The sequence below is a fragment of the Solanum dulcamara genome, chromosome 6, assembly GCF_947179165.1.
Source record: "Solanum dulcamara chromosome 6, daSolDulc1.2, whole genome shotgun sequence".
Lineage (NCBI taxonomy): Eukaryota > Viridiplantae > Streptophyta > Magnoliopsida > Solanales > Solanaceae > Solanum > Solanum dulcamara.
The window spans coordinates 1,725,739-1,743,003 of NC_077242.1; the positions used below are offsets into that span (position 1 = coordinate 1,725,739).

The window sequence follows — 17,265 nt, forward strand, 5'->3', positions numbered from 1 at the left end:
ATCTCATCATAACTAATCTCAGTATAACTTATCTCATTATAACTAATCTCGTATTCAAACCAAACGACTTATAAATTTCTTATCAAATTCATATTCTAAAAAACCAAATAAAGCATTGAAAGAGTGAACTTTACCAGCATTGATCACCAGAAATCACTTTGTTCTCCGATCTGCTGCCATAGAACAAACCACACTCTCTTTTGAGTGTGAAAATTACAAACCTGTAATCAAAAATAACAAAAACAAAGGTAAAAAATAAGGGAGTGGCACGCCATATATATAAAAAATCAAGCGTTCTATATGTTAATAGGTTTATTTTATAATTTACTTTTACTCGTCCAAATAATATTAATAAGTCTAAACCTAAAAGGAGTCTTAAATGCATGTAACTTTTTAACCTAACAGATTAGTTTAGATAAGGAAAAATTTAAGAGATACAATTTACTGTGTATTGCACGTATGCCTTGTCTCAATAAATATTTTTTTAAGAGTAATCACATAATATTTAAAAATTGAGTTTGAATTATAAAATAAAAGTGTATCTTATTGAAGATGCAATATTTAATCATAAAAAATATTACTTAATTCAATAAAGGAAAAAAGGGCAAATTAGAACTTCCCAACCATTAGTTATTATATTTTAAAGTATCCTATTAGTTTTTACATGATTAGGAGTACATATAACAACTTCATAATTAGATAGGATTGATTTTGGTTTACCAAATATTTAGGAGTTAGATCAATTATTTTAGAATTTATATTTTATTCAATATTTAATATTATTAAAATAATGATATAATAATTAAAGAAAAAGGATGAAAAAACGATTTTGTCTAAAGCAGAATATTTTAATGAAAGGCGAAAAGTTCAATCAACGTTTTAAGAATCTTCATACTTTTAATATAGTATAGATTAGATTGAACAGGATATTAATGTAGATGTAAGTGTTCTTAAATGGACCATTTAGTTCACCAGTTCTTTGTGGAATCTAGTGGTTATTTGTCTTCTGATTAAATTTTGTGCTAAATCAAATACACCACATAAATTAAGATAAAATGAGTACTTTAAAAAAAAAGTAATGATGACCAAGCTAATTTCCGCTCATGATTATTCTATCAGGTACTACTTTTTGCCAACGCAAATATTTATAACTATGTCTACTAAAGCTAAAACAGATGAGAAGAATCACCTAACTAATTAGATTAAGACATACAGAATTACTGTTGAGGATGATATGAACTTTCATAGAAGTGAAAAAGGCTGATGTGGGATTGTCCCTCTTCTACCATTCATTTACCTTCCACAAAAATTTACAAAAAGTTGAACAAAATTGGGAACAAAGGCTATCAATTATCATACACTCAAACTATAACATACCCCTACGTATCCCAATCGAACTCACCAAGACAAAGTGTGTTGTAAATAAAGAACCTAACAACCTGACCAATTTTACAAGATGAAAAGAAGTAAACAAAAAATAAACAAATGGAAGAACTGAGTTAAACTTCATATGAGTCAGCTGTGCTATCTATAGATTCCACACGTCGATGTCCAGAGAGTGGACTCCGATGATCTAGTTGTTCAACATTGATGGTAATCTCCTCTGCTGTGGCAGAGGCAGACCGCTTGTGGTGCTTTCTTTCGTGTCTAGACTTGAGTATTCTTGACAGAATCTGCACAGTGTCCCTCATGGAAGGCCGTTTCTTGGGGGCACGATTCACACATTTGTATGCCAGTGCTGCTACATCATTAAGTTCTTGCAGATCATACTTCCCATCAAAACGGGAATCTGCAATTTCCTCCCATCCACCTTTTCCATCTGTAGTCATGGCGGCCTACAATCATCAATCATTTGGATCTTAGTTTCGATAAGATTGAATAGGCTTCAGAAACATATGGACGATAAAAGAGGTTGTAGGGGAAGAGGAGAGGAGTGGAGGGGGTTTCAAAAGTTACTCGAAATCAGTGCTCGCTATACATGTGTGCCTAACGTTAGGAGTAGTGACATACATTTGGAGAGTGATAAGCCAACCACAGATATGGACTACAGGATGCAGGAAACTTGAAGACTCATACTCCAGTGCGTTCTTCAGTTATACTATTTTCTCTTATTTGTAGAAAGGAACACCTAGTGAAGTTTTAGTCTAACGCCCTTCATAACCCACCACCAGATTATCACCAATTGGCTAACAAGGTCCTTGCAAACTTTTCCACCAAGAACTTGTCCGCCCAGAAATATGGTACTCTGAAGGTTTAACTGTATTTTGTAGTACAAGATCAAAGAGGGTAACATCTACCTAGAAGCAACATTCTTTTGAAAGTAAACACTATACATCATACATATGATTAAGTCATCCAAGTACAACCTGGGGAAGACAAAAAATTGCGCAAAGACACTAAATAACAAAGGCATAGGCAATCTCATAAAGCTATATGCTCAAGAAATTATGGCCCCCTTAGTTGTCACCATATCATTGTTCTTTTTTCACAAAAAAAATACAGAAGTTTCACATCACATAATGAGGAGAAAGAGAGAGAGATCTTACTAGTTCAATATACTCGATAAGCCCCTGAAGAGGGTTTTTACCAGCAATAAGTTCGAATAGTAAGACCCCAAAGCTGTAAACATCGCTTTTCTTAGTGAAGGATCTAGTTGATATATATTCAGGATCAAGATATCCGAATGTTCCACGGATGTTGGATACATGTTTACTGACCATTTCTTCCCTTGACAGCCCAAAATCAGCAACCTATGTATTAAACCCAAGATTGCAATTATGTTTAGTACCATTAGCCCAAAATGACATTTACATTTTCATTATGATAAACTCAGAATGGTCATAATCTTCAGTATGACCACCTCAACGTCTGCCATTTCATTATTATCAAAACTAAAGAAATCTATTTCATTTACTTTACTTTTGGAGAGAAAAAAATAAATATAGTTTAGCAACTGCACATACCCTGGCTCTCATTGACTGATCCAACAATATATTGGATGATTTAATATCCCGGTGTACAACTGGAGGAACTGCCTGAAAAAGGAAATAACAAAGTAGAAAGAGGTGAGTGAATCAGCAATATATGGTAGCAGGAGAGTTGCCACTAGGATACACATGATTCAGAAATTGAGTTCCCCCAAAATGTATTTTGTATGTGAATGGTATTTTGTGCTTATTTCAAGGATCCTTGATACAGAAGAGAGATTGGTTATTAATCACGTGTCCACAATTAAATGCGAATTACGGGAAAAGATTACCCCGTCATGAAGATACTCTAAGCCCCTAGCCACATCCAGAGCAATTTGGACTCTCAACTCCCAGAGCAATGGTTCAAGCTTTTCATCTGTCAATGTCGTTCCGTTGTTAAAACACTAACATATTATCATGCATGTGAGAGGTTATCTTGGATACAAATATCTGGCTACACTACCATATTTTAAAATGCTATGAAAACTTTTGATTATATGAGTACATATGCTAGTCAAAAGACAAATGTCAGTGTATCATGAATCTCACAGAACACAATGGAAATTTCCAATTTGAGGTGGTGGGATATCTTCTAATAGTCACATAAACAATCCCTAGCATTCAGTGAATGTGCAACCACAAGTGTCAGGAACCAGCAGCGCTAAACTGGACAATAGAGAGCCTTGCTATAAACTAATATTGTTCAGAAAGGAGCTCAATTCTACACTCCTAGATCATACAGTGGGTTAGCACAAGACTGACTACACCCAAAACTTGCTTTTGGTGGCAGTACACTTCTAAACAGACTAATCTAGTTTACCCATATAAATTTAGTTCCAATTACTGCAAACTGACTTCTTGAAATTCTTGCCTTGATTAATGGATGACTGATATATGTTACTCAATGCACATAATTGAGGTGAAAAGTACACATACAAGCATGCAATATTTGGCAACCTCGGCATCATCCAATCAGAGAAATGTTTTGAAATTTTAGAATGTTGCAGGAAAATGCCTTGCACACAACTGCCTCTCTAAGAAATCTTTTTCTCTTGCCACTAAGATCATGAAACAGAGTTCTCAATAGCATACCGTACAAGTGAGAAGCCAAACTGCCTCGGCTCATGTAAACATAGATAAGCATATGCTGACCCTTCTCTGCGCAGTATCCAACTAAATTCACCAGGTTTCTATGGTGTAGCCTTCCCAGTAACATGACCTGTGGAAACAAAAGAAGCAGGAAGTCAATTTAGTTTTAAAAAAAAACATTTACATCATACAATGTAGTTCAGCTATTACAGCATACATACGGTTTAGCACAAAATATGAATAAAAGGATGAGGCTCAGAGGATATCTTGATGAAAAGTTTTGTTAGCTTACTAATGCTAGGATTTGCCTCAACTTTTTTTAGTGTGCTGTGAAATTTGGAGAAAGCATTGTTCATGTTTGGAGGGTACATCAATTTTCCTGTCCCCTCTTGCTTATGATCAGTTGCAAGCACAGAAGCACTTCACCAGCTACTGAATCAAAATATGAGGGAAGTGGAAGTAAATATACCCTTCTCTTTTTATCTGAAAACCAGATGTTTATTAAAGATCACTTGGGCTTGTACCACTGCCATGTTGTCTAAGTGATATCTCATGATTTAAGGTAAACATTTTACGAGGTACAAAAAGTAAGTAAATTTATTATGCATTTTCCACAACTACACCATATTTTATCAACTGGTTATTTGGTGAACTGGCCTTTCCATGTGTTCATGTCAAAATTTACAAAATGTTTGAACAAGTTGACTTGTCAAACACACGGGATATCGTCCTGAAAAGAATTCTTCTGTAATGTTTAGAGTACCTCTGTTTGGAATTCTTTCTCCCCTTGTTTAGAATCAGTTGCAAGCACTTTGACAGCAACCGTCTCACCAGTAGACATCTGAGCTTTATAAACAGGACCATAGGCCCCTTGACCAATCAATGTGGTGAAGTTGTAGGTTGCTCTCTGCAAATCCCTGCCCATGAGTAGTGTATGATCATCGTCTTAATTAAGAATCGAAAGCATTACAGCATGTAGTCATGGCCCTAAGATGCAAGGTCTATTTATTGAAGACTGCAATTTTTATGTTAACTAGTACGAACGGAATTGCAAAGTCATGAATCAAATACATTAATAGGATATTGCCATGAGACAGAAATGCAAAGTCTTGCTACTGGATAATGTTCCTACTTTTGCACGAGATCCAAACAGTACAATGTTCGGAATTCTGAAATGGGAAAATCTAAAAGTAGCCTGACAGTGGATGGACGACCTTTGAAGTTGTATGGTCTAAGACAGTTTCTGTGATAGAGAGAATAAAAAAGAATGGCTCATTTCTGCTTTGGCAAGTTCTGTAGGGACAAGTGCTACTATAAAAGTGACAGTTTTGGATTTCGTAGGATCCTTCTATTTTATTCTACTTCCGGTGATCGAAACAACTATAATAGTATAAATACTGATTTTAAACAACCTCTCCAGTGATAAAATAATAGTCTTAGCAAAACTGCTCAAGTTCAATATCCCTTTTCACAAACAATAAGAGTGCAGTAGATTGGAGACCATACTAAGGAGTTGCAATACTCTTTCCATTTTGTCAAAGATACATACTTGTAGGAGTACTCGAGTATACCGGATGCAGAAACCACATTCGACTTCCTGACGTTCCCCAACCACAATGACATGCCATTCTGGATAGACTTTGGTGATTCAGTACCCATTGAGGAGTCTGATAACACTGTACATGTATCAACACCATTTACACGAATAGGAACGGTGGCAGCTCTCCTAGAACTGCTATTCCCTATCTGAGGACGTCTCCTATGGTACCTCCTAAAGCAGAAAAATGCAGCTATAGCTAAAAGCACTCCTATCACCACTCCGATTGAGATGCCTATGATTAATCCAGATGACTCCTTCTCCATCTCTTCCGTGTTCCTCGATTCTCAGCTACCTATTCATTGGTCCCATCGAGAAATAACTGTAAGAAATTAAAAATAGTTAAATCCTGCACTTGGTGGCTCAAGCATCAAAAGTCAAGGAGAAAAAAAAAACGCTAATACAACATTTTCCAACAATCCCAAACTAGTTGAGATCAACCATATGAATCCTCTATATCAATTTAGCTCCATTCGGACTAATTTCATCCCAATACAAGAGTCAAGAAAAATAATAAAACAAAATTTTAATCAAAATAATCTCCATTTTCGAGATGAAAACAAAAACATGCCTTGAGAGATTAAGCTTGCTTGCTAATTAAAAGTAATATATGAAACCATAATTGCAAAAGATAATCCAGCTCAAAGCTTAAAAAATTTCGAACATGCCTCCCGCTAATTCTCCAACCGAAGCAATAAACAGCAATACAATACGTATTTATCAGTTTTCACAAATCTATTTTCCAAACAGAGCACCGTATAAGAAGAAGTTCGAAAATCCAGATTTGGTCAAAACACGCCGGAAAACTTGACAGTTTCAAATTCAACAAAAAGATGATGAAAAAAAATCACTAAAACTTACGACTAAGCTTATTCCACCAGCAGCCAAAAGGAAAAATCTACGAATACATGTTCCAAACAACAAATCAAATGAAAACACACATCATGATTCGTACAAAAGCCAAATTTCATAAAGTAGACTAGTACAGATTAAAAACTAGTGAGAAAAAGTAAAAAAAGGATACTCAGAAAGAGCAATTTTTCAGGCGAAAAACTGTAAAGTGCATATTCATTCCTCCATTGTTGTACCTTGAGTGAAGCAGTTAACAAAGCGTGATGAAGAAGGATCTAGCCACGTTGAGAAGCAACAAAAAAGGAAGGAATCTGGTTAAGACCGTGTTTGGAATTTGCCGAAAGAGAGAAAAATGAAAATTCAGGAAAATTCAATTGCAAGAGGCAAGAGAGCAGAGTGTTGTTTCTGGCAACTGGACTTGTTCTGACATTTTTTTTACGTTGACAGACTTTAAAACGCGCGTGACAGATGATGATTATTATTTTACATTCCCATAATGCCCTTTTAGTTTATATAATACTCCTTCTATTTGTGAGGCAATGCACATATATTAAGAAAAACAGATAATTTGAATCATATTTTTTACTATTTTTTTTTGTAAAATTATAAATAGAACTTTGAAAATAGTGTAATCTATCTCTTAGAAAATATAAAACTTCAATAAATAAAAGAATAAATATGAAAAAAAATTTAAATATTCATCTTTAAACAATTCAATTATTTTGAAATTAACATGTATTTTTCTTCTTGGGGTGAATTAAATATAGAATTAATGATGGTCTAGCTACTTTTGGGACCCTTAAATAAATGTGAATTATTTTTCTTGTGTTACTAGGAAAAAGAAATTGAGAGAGAGAGAGACAAACTTTTCTCTTTTTTAATTTGTATACTAAATTTACTGATGGGATTAATCTGAATCATATCGTATACAATTTACTAAGAAAAAGTATTTTTCTTTTTTCATTTTATAAAAAGTTTTAATTGACAAATTTTTCATAACCTTTGATTTTGATGATTTATCATGATAAGGTTTTAACCTTTGATATTGAGAGATACATTTTGGACAGAAGTTAGATGTCTAATACTTAAGAAATAACCTTCAAAATATCCATACCAAAAGATGTCACTATATAAAGGTTGTTTATGTAACTTTACTACTATTTTCTAACTAACTATGTATAGAGTAATTGATCTGTGGATAATATGGTCAATAAAAATCAAATTTATCGAAGTTTGAATTTATTTTATCTTTGAATCGTTTTTACACCTTTATATGCTTTTTTTTCTTCGTTTGGAATTCATTAGTACACTTCTTGCTATTTTTTGTTATTTTCTTGGTTAAAAACTGTGTAATTACTACTATCATTGTTACATGATAAAGTGAATCCACGTTTACCATTATTTGGGTTTAATCTAGCTAAGCATGCAACTCATTTTAACTTTTACAAGTACATAACCTCCCTTTATTGAATAATGCTTATCCAATTTTTGTCTCAAGATTTTACTCCATCAAATGACACAGAGATTACCAAGGTAAAAATTATAATCAAATCAATATATACATATAATATGTGCGTGCTTATAAATTTATTTTACTTAATTATGATTAGTTAGTTTATATACATTTTTAACTAGCTCGTTACTTTATTAAACTATGATAAATTAATATGATTAGATATTACATTATATATTTTTTACTGATTACCAATTAGTAACAGTAATAACGGATAGTTTTATCTACATTTTATTTTATTTCATAAGACATTGTTGCAACTTATTTTGAAGTTCAAAAAGATTGACATTACATCTTATGGCCCCAGTTGAATAAACAAAATAGAAAAGCTAAATTGAAAATTAAAGGACATAGAGCTAGCGCTAATGGAATTCAAAAAATATTTACGTAAATATATGAATTAGAGAAATTCAAAATGATGTTTGATTATTTTATTTTATTTTTGTTCTTTTCTATTCTTTCCACTTTTTTTTTCAAACTGAATAATGCTGGTGGCAATGGTTCGTATTATGTTATTTTTCTTTCTATCATATGTTGATTTTGTCATATAATTTATTTTCTACATAAATATTTCTTATAATAAAGTCATTTTTTATTGTTAGATATCAGAAAATGTATTTTTTTTGGTTCTTAAAAAGAAACAGTTTGAGAAGGTTTTCGCACAATTTTTTTTTATTAAAAAGAGAAAGAAAAAAAAATGGACTATCCTCACTTGCGAGAGAAAAAGTATTATTCATTATGATCATCTTAATTAACTCTTAACTTCAGGTTACTAATTAGCTCAAACTTAAATATTATTAATTAAATTCAGCATTAAATGTATCATATATACTAGCATACATGGACAAAATTAGAATTTGAAACCTATGTGTTTGAGATTTTAGTTCTTTTAAATTACTAAATTCTAAGTTTAATTATTTGTACATATTTAACAATTTTTAAAGACAATATTAGACTTAATCAAAACTAAGGTATAGTACCCGTAACCTCAACTCCGTTCTTGGCTTCATAAAAATATCTCCAAACTTTCTAATATTATTATTAAACTTTAATGTATATCTATTCTGGCCGGAAATGACTTCCGTTTACCAAATTTACTATGAATAATCTTGTCTATTTTTTTTTTGGTAAAGTAAACCTTACTAACAAAATTACATTAAGTCATATCAACCCTCACCAACCCATTTATCTAAATTATCAAACATCATACCATAAGTCCCCCTTAAAATATCTGTAAATAATTAGTACATAAGTTCAAAATATGAAGTATCAAAGCCGTACTAATAAAGTACAAAATTAATCTACCAATCAACATGAACCGACAAGGTTTAATTCTAATTAATCTGGTAAAAGTTCGTGTATGTTATGGTTGTATTTCATGCTGCACATTAATAACCATAAAGGGCAACTCAGCTATTCATTTTAGATATCGGTGACAAATGGACGATTTGGATTGAATTTGGACAAACTGAAAGTGAATAGACTCATTTTTTACCCATATTATAAATGGTAAATTCAATACGGTTGGATTAGATCGATAAGTCATTTTGGTTGAAATTTTCACTTCTAGATGTAGTACTATCTCAAAACTGTATTAATGTCGAAGCCAAGAATTATACTATAAAATTCAAAAATATAAAAAAGTGAATTCATGAAGAAATATCAATTGATTCCACTTGTACAAGAACAACTAGAGCACCGATCCTGCATACCTTTTGACTATTTTAACTTACAAGCCCTTTGATATTTATTATAAGCTGATTTGACTAAAGTATGAATGCTTAATTAGTCAGAATCTTTAGGAGGCCGAAGGTTGATTAATAATATAGCCATTTAATGGTACTATTAGAGAGTGATAAGTGTTTGGTCGGACTTATTAGGACTCTTAATCTGCATTGCCAATGAATTAGTACTATATTCCTTTCTTTTTTTAAAGTTTGGAAATGATATACGAAAAATAAATAAATAAAGTGTAGATATAGACGGTTTATGAGTTTTGGAAGAAATAGCAATGGCAGTAATCAACTGTCAACCTAACCCAACCAAGTTGAATTTGATATATAAAAGTTGAAACACACTAATTTCAAACACTGACAAGATATGACATCCATTCCCAGCTCCCACGTTGGACCATGTTTGAGTACTAATTTTACAAATGAATATGAGAAGGATAAGATTTACGCAATCTTGTTTTTAGGTTTTTAGGATAGTGATGTTATTTTCGATTGATCTTCAAATCCTTCTTTTTTATTTAAATTTAAGATCAACAATGTAAACAAACGTAAGTAGACAGACTTAAATGATAGCTTTATTTTATTATTCTAGTTTTTCTAGCTATATACGTCATATGTGTGTTTATTGATTGATTTTTTTTTTCTAATTCTAATTGTCTAAACTAAGAAGTTGACTAGGAGATTAGTTTTAACCTAGAAAAAAAGAAATTCAAAAATGACCTAGAAATTATATATATATTTCCAATTATACGTTTTAAGCGATATGAATCTATTTGAGTGAACACAAAGTTTAAAAATAAACAAAGATTTTAATTTGGAATTTGTGTTCTTAAATAACATGTCATCATACTATTTGTGTGATTATAAGACTTTTGAAACTTGTGATTTTAAAAATGTAATGTCAAAATATTCGATACGTAACTAATGGGTGATTATTAATTGATTCGTTCGTTTTGTAATTGTACAAAACAAAATTTCCTTTGTGAATAATATATGTATATGATCGTGTCTTTTCATGATCTCCGATAGTCTTTTATAACATATTGTGTAGATGTGTGAACATAATGCATGTGGATATATTGGAACTTTTTGTTTACCCTTTAATTTTAACATTAATAATTTTGAGTAGAGAAGAAAACGTGGTTGATGATAATATCTCTTTGGATCTAAAGACGTGCAGGAAAGTCACATCACATACATACTCCCATTCCTCAAGATTCACGAATTCAACATCTACCTCTAAAAATGTCCAACTACAATATCTTAGTTCTGTCTATTTTAATTTGTTTGTATTGTTTTAACTTAACATCTAGTTTAAGAAAAAAAAAAAATATAAAATCTTATGATATTAAATTAAACATATGTCAGATATAACATATGTCAAATATATCAAAATATTTCTTAGTCTTGTGGTTTTAAATATGTCACGTGAAAATTTGAAATTAAGAATTGTCGAAAAGGAAGAAGCTATTCTTTTTTAAAAAGAATTAAAAAAAATAGAATAGATAAATTGAAACAAAAAGTGTATAAGTGGACGTTTAACCATGTTTCATTGTTAAATTAGAAAAGAAGTAATTTTTATGCTTAAAGTGGAAAAAAATACTTGAAAATTAATTGTATTTAGCCATAATACAAGTTAAAGTTGTTTTTGACTTTTGTGAGTAATTTAGAGTGAAAATACTTTTGTGTTATTTCTCAAATACTTGAAAAATCTGAGATTCAACTTCAAGTTGAATGCCCAAATATGTTTTCCAAAATTCAATTCGGAAAAAAGAAAATAAATTTTTTTCATAGTCAAACACTTTCTAAATAAAAAAAAAAAATGAAAAGGGAGGGTAGGTTGGTAACTTCAAGCTAAATAGAGAGGTGGGGGTATAAACGTCAACTAGGTAAGGAAAATTAGGTCATTAATGGTTACAGAAAAGAATGCTAATAAAACAGCAGAATGTTTTTGACGGGATATGTTCCTCTATCATATAAATAAATATAATAATATTGATATGTTAAAGCAACAAAAGCAAAATAAAGCAACAAAAGCAGAAAATATAATTTTAAAAAAAGGGGAATTAGGGAAATGTCATGACTCATGACTGTTTCGTAAAGAAGGGACCAAAATGAGAGCCAACGCCCAAAATTCCGCCGCATACCCTTAAAAGCCGTAACGCGGATTCTTGCGTACCATTTATTAATATACGTATGAAAAATAATTTTTAACTTATATATGTTATATAATTTTTTTATATGTAACAATGAAAGATGCTTGATTGGTTGTCCTTCACTATATATATGACTACTCCACTAATTGACCTGGAGATATATGAAATGAAGGGAGTACTTCATTTTACTCGGAGTGATAATCCGCTAAGGGGGATGGAAAATAAAATTTATGTTTCTCGGTTTAAGTTGTTTATTTGAAATTAATTAAGTTAATTTACTAAGCGTGCAAATCGAATTAAATTGAACACGTTAGTTTTATTAGTTTTAGTTATAACGGTTGTTCTGATTTTATTTTGCTTTAATAGTTCCATCATTGGATAATGGATATGGGTTTGAATTATAATTTTTTTCTTTATACTATCAAATTATCATAACTTTGTGATCCAAGAAACATGTTATCAACACATGCAAACACGTGCAATTTTTCTCTCTTTTGGAGGTATTAGAAATTGATTAAATTTGAATTTGCGCATTGTGAGCTCATTTCTAGGGACGATACTGTAAATCTAGAATAATTTCTTTTCATTCCTAGAGACTCAAACACAAGATCTGTGATTAAGAGTAGAACCTAACGGAATCTCAACCATTCCACATTAAACAAGGAATTTCACGACTCTATTTTCCCCTCCATAGATCTCCATTTTCCCTCTTCCTAAGTATTAGAGAGAATTTTCGTCGAATTTTTGCAGATTTAAATTATATATATACGTGTATATGCTGATAATATATAAATATTGTTGCGATTTTCTCTTGCAGGTTACCTATCATCTTTAATTTCTAGGTTAGCTACTCGGACACACAACAGATAACTAATATTTGAATCATTTGGTTTTGTGAAAAATCATTCCATTTAAGAGTTTAAATTTTTTAAACTTATTTTTTTATAATATACTTTCTAATGGAGACGCAGTGCTATCTATCTTGGTCTATCTGTTTAATAATGAAATTAATATTTGGGCCTGCTCTATTGATTATAGCTTCTGGGCTCAAATTAGGCCTTTATAGTTTGAACACCCAGTAAGCTTTATGTTGGGTCTGAAAACTCTTGGGCCCAACTTATTTGTGGAGATTAATCAGCCTTAAGCCCAAATGACCAGTACAACACGTCCAAATTTTAAGTAAATTTTACCTAAATTTCGTAGTGATGCTTCCCAATTACATTATGTCCCTACTCTTTTATAAATTACCCAAAATCCCTTCTTTTTGGTTACTTCCGAATACATCACGTACGTCCTGATATGTGATGTATCCGACCGATACATCACGTACATTGATGTATCAGAGAATATGAGAGAGTAGAGATTTTTGTAATTTTTTCAAATGATAGGGAATTTTAAACAATATGATAAAATAAGTTGTGTATTTATGTAATCTTTCCAAATTTGAATGGGTTGGGCAATATATATTTACTAGTTGAGTTATGTCCAAAGTGACCCATTAGAAAATAACAGCCCACATTGACCTGTATAAATGCCCATCCTTTAGAAAACTAAATATCATTTCGAAACATTGAATTGTATCATTTTGAGAAATCGAAAAAATAAAATCAAATTGTTTTATTGATTAAACTAATAGATTGGTTGATAATATTTATTGATATCTTAATAAAAAATGGGTCAAGTTTAGTGAGTTGAGCTATGATCCATTGTTTAATCTATTTCGACCCATCCATTTTAGCCCAATTAAAATTTAGGTGAATCAATAACCCACTCATTCGATAATTTAACCCATCTTGACCTGACACATTTTCGTTCAATCCGTCCAATTGTCACCTTTAGTGGAAATAATAAAACCCATCGTGGTAATTGCTTAAATTTGGAGAATACTCTTTTCCTTGAATCATATTGTTGATATTACCCAAGAAACTGGTTAATTCCATTCCACCTTCACATAATTTTATTTACACCTTGAGAGTGTGAGTGTGAGTGTGTGTATATATATATGCAATGGTAAAGGCCACAAAAAAAAAATACTTGTACGGTATTGTTTCAAGTTTAAGAATATTACACAAATTCCAATTTTAATAGTTAAAATAGGTAAAATTAAATTATGAATTCACCTTTGCATTCGATCGAGGGGTGGTGATAGGATTTTTTTAGAAATAAAGTTATGTTTAATATCGCAAAAATAAGAGTTTCATCATTTGTTAAAGATAACTTTTTTCCCTTCACTTTAAATAAAGAGATTGTGCTTTATTGAGCTTGTAAAGAACTACTAAAGAGATTGGACTCGCCCTCATGTAAGAAGTATTGATTGATATATCTAATTCAATAAAATTATTATCACTTGTTTTCGATTTTATATTTTACATCGTTATATTGTAGTTGTTATAACTCCACCTATATATACAGGATTTTAGGTACTTAAAATTTTTAACTTTTGACATATAAAATATAAATCTAGAAAAAAGTCTAAACATATTCTTTATCCATCTTTTGGTCTAAAAACAACCTTTTACTCTTTTGTTTGGTCTAATAATACTCTTCTGTTCACCTTTTTAGCTCACTCTTTTACGCTTAAAACTAACAACCCTCTCTTTATTTTGTATTTTTTCTAAATATTTATTATGTATCATTTTTTTATTGGATCAAACAAAACCCTAACTTTACTAGACTTTCCGTATCCGTATATAATAAGTTGGGCTCTATCCTTCCCGCCCACCTCAAACATATCTAGAGGGAAGAATCCGAGGGTAGCCTGATGATTCAAGGACAGGGACACTTTCAATAGGGTATGGTTCTTTTTTATCACCCGGATGACGCACATTGCTTTAAGTAAAGCACAGTGAATAATGTGCCAAACCACCTAACCAGTTGAACCGTTCTCTTATAGAACTGATAAGCCGTAAAAGAATGTTTCTTGCTTTCATTACTCATAGTTAAAAAAAAATTAATGATATTTTTTTCCATAATAAACTTCTAAAAGTATGTTTGAATGGACTTATGCAAATAAACTACTCTTAAGAATTTAAATGTAGGTGGGAACATAAAATTAGTGGGGTCTAAGGGGTACTATAATATCTTAGAGGGACCATAATGATGCAAAGTGAGAACATATGCTGCTAATTATAGCTACCGTCTTTTGTTACCCACGTGTTCTATGTGTTTTTCCCCCCTAATTAGTACCATATATTAAGTCTAAGAATATTTTTTTAAAAAAAAAACATGTATCTTTGTCTGGTTCATAATGTATATTAATTATTATTACATGGTCCTAAATCAAAATAATAATACAAATATGTCATTCCTCAAGCCACCATTATAACAGTACCATATTGTATTACCATGTAATCTTTGGCTTCAAAGGCATGACCTTAGTTAGGTAAATATTCAACATGAACTCTTTTTTGCCTTTTTATTCTAAGCTTATGTGCTATGGATAAAGTTTATGACGGATACAAAATAATAGATAAGGTGATCAAGAGAAATGCTAATATCTCATAGCCAAAAGGGTTGTCGCCTGGTTGGTGGTAAGTACCTTCTACTTTTGAGATCTTAAATTTGAATTATTAAAAAAGCAAAAAAGATGAAAGCTTTAGAGAGATTAGTTTAAAAATTATATTATGTATATAAGGTAAATGTGAGTTTCATTTGCATCTTGCATATCATAATTGTTAAATCTCTTTGTCATAAGAGTGTTTTTTTTTAGAGACTCCTTATTTGAATTCTTAACTCCACCACTGATCATAATTTGAAATCAAACTTATAACGATAATATGATAAACAAAGAACTTTATTTTTCTGTTAATGAGACGATAAATTATTTACGTACATATAAAATTCATCAGTACATAATTTGATTTTTTAATGAAGGGGATTCAATTAATGATCATTGAATACGTAACTCCGACACGTGATGACATGAAAATTCATGATTTATTTTATAATTTTTTTATTAATTTGCACGTGTAAAATTACGAACCTAGATCACTTTCAGTATTCCAAAGTCTTGATTGAAAAAATTGTAATTTATGATGACTTTTGGAGCTTCATTTTCTCTGAAAGGTGAGAGAGTTTTAATAATGGCTCATTCTTGATCAAGAGCCCGATGTCATATATTTATACAAAGATATAAGAATCCTAGATGTACATGATAAAGTCTACGAGTCCTATTTATACATCAATATAATGGACAATCCTAAGAGTCTTAATCTGATCAATATAAGAGTCCTAATACGCCCCTTCAATCTGGACGAGATATAGTGACGGACAGATTGTCACGTGAAAAACAAAATTGAGAGGAGGACAAGCCTTTCGTAAAAATGTCAGCAACTTGTAATCGCGTCGGGATATATTTAACAACAAGATTTCCTTTAGATACTTTGTTACGAACATAATGAAAATCAACATCAATATGCTTGGAGCGATCATGGAACACCGAATTTCGACATATATATGTATAACTGACATTGTCACAAAATACACGAACCGGTTGACGAAGATAAATTCCAAGCTCACAGAGAAGATGACAAATCCAAGTAGTCTCAACAACTGTGTAAGAAATTGCTCTGTATTCGACCTCTGTGGAAGACTTAGAAACAGTTGGTTGCTTCTTTGCACGCCAAGAAATGAGGTTTGAGCCCAGGAATACTGCATAGTACATCGTAGATCTTCGAGTATCCGAACAACCAGCCCAATCGACATCAGAATAGACAATGATAATAGAATTGGATGAAGAGCACGCAGAAATAAATCATTTGTGAGTGTATCCTGCAAATATCTAAAAATACGCTTGACACAGTGCATGTGAGTAGTTCGGGGAGCATTCATAAATTGAGAGACAATATTTACTGCATAGGCAATATCAGAACGAGTCATTGTCAAATATTGAAGTGAACCAACCATGCTCCGATACTCACTTGGGTCCGAAAGTAAGTTACCATCCTCAAGAGATATACATGTGCAAGATGCAATAGGAATACGAACAGGCTTGCATGTATGCATATGAAACTTAAGAAGTAGATGAACAATGTATTTTTGTTGAGACAAACGAAGACCATGTGAGGTGCTGACAACATGAACACCAAGAAAATAATGAAGTTCACCTAGATCTTTCATTGCAAACTGATGAGAAAGTCGATCTATGAATTGAGCAAGAAGATGTGAATGACTATCAGTGAGAATAATATCATCAACATACAACAATAGGATAAGAATACCTAAAGAAGAACGATGAATAAACATAGACGGGTCTGTTTTACTACAAATAAAACCTTGGGTTAGAAGAAATGTACTAAAGCGATGAAACCAAGAACGTGGTGCTTGCTTTAGACCATAAATGGCGTTAGTTTATTTG

At 31.6% G+C, this 17,265-nt stretch overlaps 1 protein-coding gene across 1 annotated transcript; it reads right to left on the reverse strand.

The window, feature by feature from the left end:
- Nucleotides 1–1,261: 1,261 nt before the first annotated feature.
- Nucleotides 1,262–6,930, reverse strand: LOC129892171 (calcium/calmodulin-regulated receptor-like kinase 1). Its single transcript, XM_055967729.1, has 8 exons — nucleotides 6,744–6,930; nucleotides 5,608–5,977; nucleotides 4,822–4,975; nucleotides 4,062–4,188; nucleotides 3,260–3,345; nucleotides 2,964–3,035; nucleotides 2,547–2,750; nucleotides 1,262–1,835 (listed from the first exon to the last, which is right to left on the reverse strand). Exons 2-8 carry the CDS (start codon nucleotides 5,919–5,921, stop codon nucleotides 1,500–1,502), a joined length of 1,293 nt encoding a protein of 430 aa, XP_055823704.1. The 5' UTR covers nucleotides 5,922–5,977; nucleotides 6,744–6,930; the 3' UTR covers nucleotides 1,262–1,499.
- Nucleotides 6,931–17,265: the final 10,335 nt, after the last annotated feature.